Raw genomic sequence first — 12605 nt, 5'->3', positions numbered from 1 at the left:
CAAAAGGCCACCATCAGAACTCAGAGTGAATTTCTTCTACTTCCTAGCCTATTCCCCAATGATAGGGTGACTCAGCAAGTGAAGGTGTAACAAGGGCTTTGTTCTGGACCCCATCCTGGAGCCACTGCTGTTTTCTTTCCCAAGGCTGGGAAACATTTTCTCCTGGTGAGCTGGTAGAGTTTACAGAATGCTGCCGCCCTGTAACGGGGGCAGCTCATCAATCATGTTGCTTTTCTGAATCACATCTTAGAACCACTCTGATACCCACTATGCAAAAAACACCAAGACCTGATGTTTTGTTTTCCAATTATACTCAGGGCATGCTAGGCTTCATCATACTTTGTAGAGTAAGAATTAACATGCCTAGTTGATTGTAACTAAGCAAACTGAGGCCTTTTTATTAATCAAGCCAGCCAGCTTTCAGTTTCTGACATCAAAATTTATACTCCCAGTGAAAAAAAAAGCAAGGCCGTGGCGACATAACATTAAACCAACGTACAATTAACAGCACTTTGTTCTAATTATCTTAGGGCACAATTAATGATGGCCCACAGCTAATTTTTCTTCTTTGATCGCTCCTGGAGTATTTATGGAGATTAGACCTTGATGCATTGGCCTTCTATAAGATCTGGGGTTTTCTTACAAGTTCCCACACAAATCAGAGCCAGGCAAAGTAACATATTTATGCAGATTAATTCTTGACATTGGCTTTTTCTAACACGTGAGGTGTAGCTAACAAGCTCCCACGCACATCTAGCCCGGCCATGCAGAGCCTGCACAGGCCCCTCACCCTCCCTACCACTACCTCACACAGAACAGAGCTTTCTCCTTTCCCCTCAGCAGTTGCTCATAACTGATAAAAAGGTCATTCTCGATTGAACAAGCTTCGGGGGGCTGGAAGGCCAAAAGGGCTGCTGTAAAACAGCCTTGTGGCTGCTAACAAAACACAGGGTGAGAGGAATCCTCAGCTGCCTATTACTGTTGGGAAACCTAAACTGCAGGCAGGTTCCATTCCCTCACCTCAGTGGTGAAGAGATGGCAGAAATCCAACCAGTGCTGATCAAAGGCTACTGGTGATAAGTAGGATTCAATTTATGGAATATACATATTTTTTCTACACTCCGAAGGAGCTTCTTCTGAAGTCGATGGGGGCCTGAGCTTTCACTCCAGACATATTCCCTCCGTGGCTCAGGTCTGCTGCACTGCCCCTTGGCGTGATTGTCTGGCCACGTTATTTACTAGTATGCTGTAAGGATGGGCAAAAGCACCCCTCAGAGCTGCAGCTCCAGGATGCCGTGGAAACCCCAGGGGCTGTCCGTTAAGATCATCTCTAAACAGATTAGAGGAATGATTATACACTCTGTGAGTTTCAACAACAAAAGCTGTTAGCTCTCTCTCTCCATGTGTTGGATAGATGGGGAGGCTCATGCTCATGCACTTCCAGGCCAGGCCAAGCCTTTCAGGTTCGCTTTGGCATGTGTACTCCAGGCCCCAGGCTGACCACGTCCAGTGGCTCCATGAGGCTGCTACAAGCTTTGCTGCTTTGCTCCTTCTGCCTTTCCTCTCACTGCTTGCCCTGAAAATTTGCATGAAGCCGCAAATGGTACATTCTTATTGCCTTGCCTCCTCCAAAAGAAATCTCTATTTGGCACTCCATGACCCTTGCACATACATTTTAATTTTTAAAAATGTTAAAGTGCATTTTTTTATGATGTAAATTAGTATGTTTGTCTTCTCTCCAACAATGTGTCTCAAGGGCAGAGAAATCCTCTGTGGATCTTTGTAACTCCAGCATCCAGCAGGAGCCAGGCTTAGAGATGGCCAAGAAGGGAGAAGGGAAGGAGTAGAGGAAAAGGGTGGGGGTCATGAGGGACGTAGGGTAGGCGAGAGGGAGGGAGGATAGAAGAGAAAAAGAAAACATCATAGAAGAAAAAGAAAAGATAACATCTAAGTAGCATCCTACCTTTATGAATGGATGCTACTTAGATGTTATATGACATTTAAATAACTAAAACCCAGTAACTATGGTAAATCATGGAACTGATGGGACTGTCAGGGGTGATGCTCAAACCTCCAGTGGCCAAGATGCAAGCTTTTGCCCTGACATCCTTGCTGCAGTCTAGTACTTTGGATGGAACCACAAGGAAATAGATACAACCTTTTCACTGCTGATCAGTGGGTACAGAATTAGAAGCTCCTGGTTGGCAACTTTGCCAACACATAGAGAGAGCCTGCCTAAGAATGACACCAATGTAGAGGAGAGCAAAGCTGCAAGACAGAAAAGGCCCCTGACTTGGTCTGAACCATTGCATTAATCCATGACTTCATCCATTGTTATACTGTCATTTCTAGTTACATCAACACTCTTTGTTATGTTAAAGTCAATCTGAATAGGACATCCTTGACTTTCCATAGAAAGAGCAATCACAGTACCTTGACAAAGCAGCAAGACTGCCTGCATTGTAAAGTTTTCTCAAGGACTTAGATCTTTGAAATACATAGTTTCTGCAGCCCATGTTGCCCCTTCCCCCTCCTATCACTGTCTCCTATATTGAGCAGAAATGGCAGCTCCATAGAGGGTGGTTTGGGTGCTTTTCCCCTAACTGTGCTGCCCGATCAGAAGCATTCCTGGTATTCTTCATTTTGGAGAGCCATTGGTTCTTAACTGGGTAAGAAGAAAACTAATTGCCTACCTGCATAACTTAATAAAAGTTCATGTTTTAAATATCTTATTTAAATATTTGTGTATAGCCCTAGCTGGTTTGGCTCGATGGATAGATCATCGGCCTGTGGACTGAAAGGTCCCAGGTTTGATTCCAGTCAAGGGCACATGCCTGGGTTGCAGGCTCCATCCCCAGTAGGGGACATCCAGGAGGCAGCTGATCAGTGATTCTCTCTCATCATTGATGTTTCTATCTCTCTCTCCCTCTCCCTTCCTCTCTAAAATCAATAAAAATATATTTTAAAATAAACAAATATTTGTGTAGAAAGGCTTATGGACCCAGATGCTTATCAGCATTACAATAATGAAAAAGGGTCAACAACCTTAGTAGCCAACACAAAGGGATTAAATAAATGGTACTCAGTATCCATTTGATACATTTCTACACAGCCACTAAATCCTATTTTAAGGAACACTGAGGAACATGGGGGAATCATTTTTATACGTTAAATTGAAGAGCAAGCTACTAAACTGTATAAAGTGATATTTTGTCCTTTCCTGGTTTAATTAATTACAACAGAGGATAAAAATGACTGGTAATATAAATACTAAAATGTCAATAGCATACAGTTCTGCTTGGTGTAATTACAATTTACCTATTTCCTTATATTTTCCTAATTTTCTACAAGGTGACTATTTGCCACTTTTATAATCAGAAAATTGCTAGTACGAAGTTACAGACTGACACAGGAAGGGATTTTTAACAACAAAAAAGAGGAGTTTTTGTCTCTAATCCTAATGCAGTGACTGTTGCCAGGTGACCCACAGTTGGATACAAATTAATCAGGAGGATCAGGAGGAAGACATACACCTGATACTTCAAGACAGGCATGTCTGGAATTACCTGTCAGCAAGCTGTCATAGACTCTAAAGAATAGAAGGAAACCATTAAGGATTTCTATTCAGACTACCACCTGCTGATTTAGAACTTTAAGTTTTTTGGTCTTTTTATTATTATTATTATTTTTTTACATTTCCTCAGAACTGGGGAGGATAAAAGTGAGAGGAAGAACAAGCTAAATCAATCAGGAATGCTAAGAAGTTAGACCAGGGGTGGGCAAACTTTTTGACTCGAGGGCCACAATGGGTTCTTAAACTGGACCGGAGGGCCGGAACAAAAGCATGGATGGAGTGTTTGTGTGAACTAATATAAATTCAAAGTAAACATCATTACATAAAAGGGTACAGTCTTTTTTTTTTTATTTCAATAGTTTTATTCATTTCAAACATTTTAACACCAGCATTGATGCTAATGTGCAGTGGTGCATGTTAACACAAATGCCCTGTAGCACGCATTTTTACAGGCGCAAGGGGGAGAAGCAAACGCATTTGTTTTGCCGCTAACACATGCGGTTAGTGGCCACGGTAGCGTTACTGATACTGCATCTGTATCAGCAAAAAAATGCAGCCGCAGCATGGCTAGTGTGACATGTCCTCTGTGTGTCTTTTTCCCTGCTGCGCGCGTCCGCAGTGGGAAAAAAAACTGCAGTGGATACAAGCCCTAAAAGCTGAAAGTCTTTGTTGTTTTATTAACAAGTCATTGTGATGTACAGAATGTGGGAACAGGAAAAAATTGTGTTTGAGTAGAGCTCTTAATCTTACCTCAGAAAGGCTTTGATACTGTGCTCTCCAGGGGCGTGTCTCCCTACATCACCACAATAACGTGTCTACGCATTCCCAGGGTGATGTCTAAATCCGCCCACTCAGAAGAAGGAGCTGTGGCTGTGTTTCCCGACGTTGCCATGTTAACACTGCTGCTGGTGAAGGAGCAGAGGGGAGAGCAAGAGAACCCTCTGCTCTTTCAGCTCCGCGGGCTGGATAGAACAGCCGAACAGGCCGGATCCGGCCCACGGGCTGTAGTTTGCCCACGGCTGAGTTAGACTGTTTCTCTCATCTGTGAGGAGCCGAAGCCAAACCCAGGCGTGTATCATCCCACAGCATGTCAGGGAGCCATCAGAGGCGGGCAGAAGGTGCTCAGAGCACTGCTGACTACAAGATTTTCTCAGGCACAGAAGCTCTCTGGCATGGGCATGTGTGGGAAGGGCATCTGCATCTATGTTTGACGTTCAGGAAAAGTTCTACTTAAGACTGGGGGAAGAGAAAGCCGAGATTAAACTGAACTGAGCTAGACCGAAGGTGTTGGAGAAGCTATGAATACCCCTCTGCGTGCTGTCTCCTGGCTCTCAATCCTGGTTGTGCACCAGAATCACCTGCATTTTTTTTTTATGAAAACACACTTGGTCCTCCATCTTGGACCTAGAGACTTGGAATTTCCCAGGTTGTCTTCAGGCATCTCAATTTCTAGAAGTTCTGTTGCATCCTTCTTGTCTGCTTGCATATTTCACTGGTACGTTTATATGTCTTTCTCCTGCATATTGGATTTCTCCCTTTCCAGGGACCACTCACATCAGTACACTAGCATGCCCTAATGTCACCTGTCTTTGTAAAAGAGCTTCTCTTGCATTATGTCTTTCTTCAGGTATTGTTCAAGACAGTGAAAAGCTGGGAAAATTCCAGGGCAAGAGGAATAGGGAAACAGACACAAGAAATTTAAAATAAGGCCAAACCATGTGGGCAACTTGCAGCCAACTTGTAAATAACAAGCCATTATCTTCCCCAGGCAAGGACACTAGAGACCAAATGGTTAAAATCCTCCCTAAGGAGAGAATGCAGGGAAATAGGGGCGGAGGGGTAAGGAAAAAAGGGCAGTTTTACTTATTGTTTTTACTCCCTAACAGAGAAGCCAGAAGTCTCGAGGCTTGGCAAAATAAAATTGCCAGGTGCTTCTCATGAATTCTGGGAAGGGACCTTGGGAATTCAACTATACCAAGATATTCAAGGGAGGAATTTTAAAACCTATAGACAGGAGGGTATATAACACCTTAAATCCCCACCCAACTTACTCTTCAGGTTAGCTGAGAGGCCATCTGCACTTCATAAGCCAAATGTATAAATTTGCTTGTCTTTCTTCTTTAATAAATGTGCATGCTTTAATTTTAAATATATTGCCTTAATCACAATGCAATCATCTGGCGTCACTCATTTAAGTTCATTTATATAAGCAAGACAAGAACTGAGGTGGTGGCAGCCTTCAAACTCAGGGGGCTGTCTGATAACACCTTTTCTGGGATCCTTGGGCTGCCAGTAACAGCATGACTCTCCCCATATCAGTTAAGCTGTAGGAAAACTCCTGAAATTGCTGCCTGTACATGCTGTCTCCAACATTCCTACCCACTCCAAGCAGAAATAGTTCTCAAGCTTTCAGCTGACCCATTCCTTCTGAGCTAGTGAGGAATTCTGTGCTTTATCTTTCTTATTCTCTTAGCAGCATTCCGCAAGGCTGCCTTTGAAACACTTTTTTTCTGCAGGCTTCTCTGACACCTCCACCTTTCTGATTTCCCTGCTACAATAGGAACTACTTTTCCCCAGTCTCATTGGCTGGCTCTTCTTCCTCAGCCAGACCTCCACTAGAGGGGCAACCAGGGGTCTGTGCTCTGCCCTCTTAAGGTCCACATTTACACTTATTTCTGATGTGGCCTTATTAAGTCCCACAACATAGGCTGTCATCTATATGCTGATGACTCTCAAATCCATATCTCTAACCTTGACCTTGGCCTTGGATATCGAACTGCCTATGGAGCATCATCACTTGAATGTTTAATAGGTATCTCAACATTCACCAAAAAACCACCCTGATTATTACACACTAGAGGCCTGGTGCACAAATTCATTCATGGGTGGGGTCTGGCCTGCCCACCCTGATCTGGGCCAATTGGGCTGGGCTGACTGAGGGGAGGGGACATGGGAGGTTGGCTGGCTGGTCCCTCCCCCTGGTCGAACTCCTGGTCACACTCCCGGTTGAAGGGACAATTTGCATATTAGCCTTTTATTATATAGGACTAGAGGCCCAGTGCATGAAATTCATGCACAGGGGTGTGTGTCCCTCAGTCCAGCCTGCACCCTCTCCAATCTGGGACCCCTCGAGAGATGTCAGACTGCCTGTTTAGGCATGATCCCAAATGGGCAGTCGGACATCCCTATCACAATCCAGGACTGCTGGCTGCGAACTGCTCGCCTGCCTGCCTTCCTGATTGCCCCTAACCACTTCTGCCTGCCAGCCTGATCACCCCCTAACCACTCCCCTGCCAGCCTGATTGATGCCTTACTGCTCCTCTGCCAGCCTGTTTTCCCCTAACTGCCCTCCCCTGCAGGCCTTGTCCCCCCCAACTGCTCTCCCCTGCAGGCCTGGGTGCCTCCCAACTGCCTTTCCCTGCAGGCCTGGTCACCCCCAACTTCCCTCCTCTGCCAGCTTGGTCACCCCTAACTGCCCTCCTCTACAGGCTTGATCGCCCCCAACTGCCCTCCCTTGCAGGCCTGGTCCCTCCCAACTGCCCTCCACTGCTGGCCACCTTGTGGTGGCCATCTTGTGTCCACATGGGGACAGGATCTTTGACCACATGGTGGCAGCCATCTTGTGTGTTGGAGTGATGGTCAATCTGCATATTACTCTTTTATTAGATAGGATTCCTTTCTCCAAGTCACCTCTCTTCTAAGCCTAGCCTTCCTCAGAAATTTGGTAGAACCCCACACTGTTGCTAAGACAAAAATTAGAAGTCACCCTTGCTTTCTCACTTTTTCTTATATTCCACATCCAATGCATCAGTAATTCCAGGTCTCACTTCTAAAATGTATTCTTACTTGACCATTTCTTATCAGCAAAGCATAGCTTAACCATACAACTGGAGTTCAAATTCTGATTCTCTTATTTACTATGTGACATTGGGCAAGTTACTCAAACTTTCTGGGGCTTGCTTCCCTCCCGTCTCCTCTGCCCCACTTGCTTCCCTCCTGTCTCTGCTGTACCTGTGTATGCAAATTAACCGCCATCTTTGTTGGGTTGATTGGCTGGTGAGCATAGCGGAGGGATGGTCAATTTGCATGTTTCTTTTTTATTAGTGTAGATTGTACTCAACTGGCCCAGTATCAGAGACCATTGGAGGTAAATATCTCTCTTGTTTCCATCCCCACTCTCCTATTACTATATCAGCTAATTTTTCTTATTCAGAGGCACTTGATTGTCTATTTATTTCTTTGTTTTATTATTTATTATTTTATTAAATATGTATGTTGACTCTGTACACTGGGGTTGGAGTTCTAATACTAATGCCTAACAGTGTTTAGCCCATAGAAGGTATTAAATAAATATCTATCAACTACGAACTCATCATGTCATTGTGATGTGCAGCCAGGTTTGAGAATTACTATTTTAAGATACCTCATTTTAAATAGTAATTACTGATTAACAGAAATGCTTACACTTAGCATTTTAATTGTCATACTTTCACAGGAAGGTGAAACTGAGTAGAAAAAGCTGTTATTTACTTTAGCACATCTAATGACCATATTTTTCTGCACAAAATAGGTTTTTCCCTATAAAAAGCCAAGTTCTTCTGACCTGAGGCTGTATCCAAGACATCAGCATCTACCTGGAGGCTGAGAAATCCCAGGTGGTCTCAGGCCTCTTCTCCCCCTTGGCCAGAGTCTAGGAATCAGAGATGCCATGGGAGTTGAGAGTGAGGAAGAGGATTTCATCTTGATTTCTAGTCAGGTATGAAGCTGGTCAATGAGTAGGGAGAAAGGGCTGAGAGAGGTTCAGGAAAGGGACCTGGAGACAAGCAAATCCTGTATTTCAAGGAACATGCTGTGAGCAAACCTGGGCCTGAGACCCAAGCCCAGGAATAGAGAGCTTGGAAGACACAAGGTCAAGTCACTCCATCGTGGAGGTCAAATCTGAAAGACCCCTTGTGGGATGAGGTCGAAGGGAGGAGGGGTCCTTTGATAGACAGGGGCTGCAGCATATTAAAAATGATGAGCTTTATTCTGAGTAAATAAAGTCTCTGAAATAGCAGACTGATACTCTAAATAAGAAAAAAAGAACCTAATGCTTAAAAAATTATAGAAAATGAGTTCAAGTGGCATCCATATCACCCATTGGGTCCCTTATGGCAGAAATATAAATATGCCAAATGGTTTCTCCACCAGATATCAGGATCCTAAATTAACATAATTTCGTCCCTGGGGAAGTCATTGCTGGGAGGTGAGGGTAAGTGGCCTTCTCTTCTTCATGAACAACTGAAAATTACTGAAACCAAGACACTGAGTAGAGAAAACAACTGCTAAGAAAAGAAAGAAAATATGTGTGCATGTGTGTGTATTAATAATATTTTGACTGCTGGCCCTAGAGTTCTTTTTGGGAGGTTAATGTCTTCTTTAGCAAATACTTTGGTGAGCTCTGTGAGTGGAATGGAATGACACTGTGAGGAGAATACAGAAACCCAAAAATCTCTGCTCAGTAAATGACAGGGAACTTGGCTGAGAGAGAGAGAGAGAACAAGTGGGAAAGAGCTGGCCGTGCTCTAGGGTAAAAGGCTGGGGATTGATAAGGGCAAGCGTGAAAGGTCCTGCCCTAAAGGACTTAGAGAAAACAGAGCCATCTAAAGACCAAGTTCAAAGCCCTTAGCCTTTGGGATATTCTTCCATGACCACATACCCTTTGTGGGATTGCATTTGGGAAAAAATCAAGGGCTTTGTTTTACATGAGGTTGGGAAGAAGAAAGAAGGATTTAAAGTTGAGTGCAAGTAGGAATTCAGCCCCAGAAAGGCCCATGAGAAGGAACATTCTGGAGTAGGGGTGGCACTACACTTTCCTCAGTGGGGGATACTTTGCTTGGATAAATTTACTTAATTCTCAAAGTCAGAGGCTCCTCAACTTTGGATGTTTTAAAATATTTTCCTAATATTAATCAAGAATATGGTATTATTAGAAGTCAACTCAGCATCTCCTCTGCTTTTCCATACCTTCTTGGGACCTGTTTGGGGAGCAGGAATTAAGGTGGGCTGCTTCCCATCGCTCAGAAGACCATTCCTCTGTGCCTCCTGCAACACCAGAGGCCAAGAGGTCAGAGTACACATATATGGTTGTTTCAAAAACATGCCAGCCCTGGCCACTGTTGCTCAGTGGATAGAGCGTCGGCCTGCGGACTGAAGGGTCCCGGGTTCGATTCCTAGTCAAGGGCACATGCCCGGGTTGTGGGCTCCATCCCCAGTAGGGGGCGTGCAGGAGGCAGCTGATCCATGATTCTCTCTCATCGATGTTTCTCTCTCTCTGTCTCTCTCTCTCTCTCTCTCTTCATCCCTCTGAAATCAATAAAAAAATATATTTAAAAAAAACATGCCAATGACAAGTATTTTTTTGGTTGTCTAAAATCGTGACGTACAACATCATAATTTGCCCAAGTAATTTTGAAGAATTCTATTTAATGCCCCTGCAATCTTCCAGAGTAACACTTTGTTGAAGTGTATAAATCTGTGTGGGTCTCTGTGGCTGGCCCTGAATGTGGTCTGTCAGAATGAACCCTCTATTTTCACACAATAATTGCTAACTTATGCACATACAGTTAATTTTTAAAAAACAAAGTAACATGAAATTCATATAAAAATTGGATGAGACATATATATGTGTGCGATTATATGTGTGTGTATATACATATATTGCGTATATTTAATGAAGATCTTTTACTAGCTGTTCAAATAGACAACAGTAAGATATTTGGGAGCAAGGAGAGAGTACACTTAAGATTGAGCAAAGCAAAAAAGCAGCCATGTAGGTTGCTTGGTGTAATAAAAAGAAAGCAACAAACAAACAAAAAGATTGAGTGAAGTATTTTAGAAAACAAGCAGTAACACTCTGCCTAGAGGAAATTAACTTAGAAAATAAAATAGATTTGTGAATTAAAATTGTGGGGCTTAATGGCACTTAGAAATATCATCCATTACATCCAACTAATGCTGGATGTAAGCATTGTTGCCTGAAGTATAAAGATCTCTGTGAAAGTACAAAAAAATACTGCTTCTATTTTACTCAGTACGGGCTTAAGAAATATGCATCACCAGAGATTAATTTTTTAAATACCTCTGGATTTGATTAAACAAAATGTTGTTTACAAAGTTTTTTCAGTGACAAATAGGTAGACTAGGAGCGTTTTTTAATGTAATCATAAGTAAAACTAACCATTTAAGTAGGTGGTTCTAGGGAAGTAAGAACTTGTAATATCCAATCATCCCCATTGTTCAATCCAGTGAAGTCATCCTGAAGACAAAGCTCTGAGTTTACCAAAACTCTCAGATAGAACCTCAGTGGCCCTTGAGAAGGTTTTCCCACTGTTCACAGTGACTATCTTAAAAATGAAAAAAGTATGAGAACCTTTGGGAAGAAAAGAGTGATTCCTGGCCGTTCGCCCAAGGGGAGCTGCTGAGGTTCCCTGAGCTGCCCTCTCTTCTCCCCTGTGTGACACCATTTACTTGACCTACCTACCTGGCTGAAGTTTTCCATTCAGAGTTGTTTAATTGATCATTGTGTTAGATAAATAGGAAAAAATGAGTTAAGGAATGGCAGGCAGCTTGAAGTAGGTGGACAGAAGAGCCCATATGCTAGGCACAGCTGTACAAATAATTAAGTCATCGCATCCTCATTATTTCCCTGTAAAGTTAGTTTCTATTAGCCCCATTTTTGCAGTTGAAGAAACAGAGGCACAGAGAGCCTAATTAACTTGCCCAAGGTTTCAAAACTAGAAAGTAGTACCCTGGGAATCTGGTTCCAAAGTCTATACTCTTAACAATTTTGCTTTACTATTGCTGAGGAAATTAGAGTGAAAAGAGTAGGATGCCCACTGAAGACCATGTGGTGGATTCAAGACAAGATTTCAGGAACCAACCATAGTAAACAAGACGTCTCCAATCTTATTTTTTCACCCTCCTGAAGATTTCAGAATTCTGCAGACCCAACGGGAGAACTACATTTTAGAGATTCTGAAGGCCCTTTGTTCCTAGTTTAAGAAGAGATGGGCTACCCATAGTCTTTGCTTAGAAGTAATTATGTCTCAGTTCTACATGCTAACAGAAAACTCATTAAAAGAATATGAGCCCACTCATAGAAAAAAGGCATCTTTACTGAACCTTTCAGCTGTATAATCCCTACCAAGACCTGATAACTGGAATGTTCTTTGAGGAATGCTATACACATTCAGGAATTAACACTTGAAGTTAAGTCAAATGCCATTAAACAATAGCCCAGCGTTTTCAAACATGTTTTGGAGGATTGTCATGGTTCAAAAACCTCCCTCAAGCAAACATTAGCTAAGCTTCACCTCTACTTTCATGTTTTACACAGTGAACTTCTGCATGTTTCTTGGGGGAAATAGTGGTTCTGCTCAAAAAAAATTTCTTTTACAATCATCCCTATATAGTATTGGATATTTATTAATTCACTCATTCATTCATTACATTAGGTATTGGGTAAATGAAGTGAAATATTGAACAGCCTCTTCCTTTTATATTAGGGGACCTGATCCAGTGTGAGGGCTGAACCGAATTCGAAGTGAATCATTGTCCGGTGCACTCTTTGTAAGGTAATGCAATTTCAGTCACTAGACCACAAGTCTGAGCACTGCAGACAATGACAGCTAATCACTGACAGAGGAATCACAAAGGGAGAGACTGGATCCTATTAGTCTAGGGAACTGAGAATTGAGAAGGGAATGTTTATACTCATTCAAAACCAGTGCCAATAAAAGAAGCAGAGCACTATTTTTGTTTAAATGTGTAAAAGTGGTCTCATTTCTTACCTCTAGAGCTTTCAGTCTTTCCAAAAGCAGTTTGGTCTTTTCTTTGCCCTCGTCTGCACTGCTGCTTTCACTCCTCGAATCTTCATCAACTGCCATGTGAAGATCTTCCAAAGCTTCTTTGTGTTTTCTCTCAGCTTCTGACAGCGTTTCCTGGAGCAACAGAGAATTCTTGTTGGCAATAACCCCCGCTGACAAATAAG

At 42.8% G+C, this 12605-nt stretch overlaps 1 protein-coding gene across 2 annotated transcripts in view; it reads right to left on the bottom strand.

Annotated features, from left to right (window-relative positions):
- The window catches only part of NCKAP5 (NCK associated protein 5), a gene marked incomplete at its 3' end in the record, with an annotated part of 888017 nt that overhangs the window by 300522 nt on the left and 574890 nt on the right, over positions 1-12605 (bottom strand). For both annotated transcript variants that reach the window (XM_080669006.1, XM_080669007.1), the window contains exon 6: positions 12406-12555. In XM_080669006.1, coding sequence (XP_080525132.1) covers positions 12406-12555 — 150 coding nt within the window. The remainder of the gene's footprint in view (positions 1-12405; positions 12556-12605) is intronic.

Source organism: Plecotus auritus (genome assembly GCF_963455305.1).
Source record: "Plecotus auritus genome assembly, chromosome: 5".
Lineage (NCBI taxonomy): Eukaryota > Metazoa > Chordata > Mammalia > Chiroptera > Vespertilionidae > Plecotus > Plecotus auritus.
This window is presented reverse-complemented; position numbering and strand designations above follow the sequence as displayed.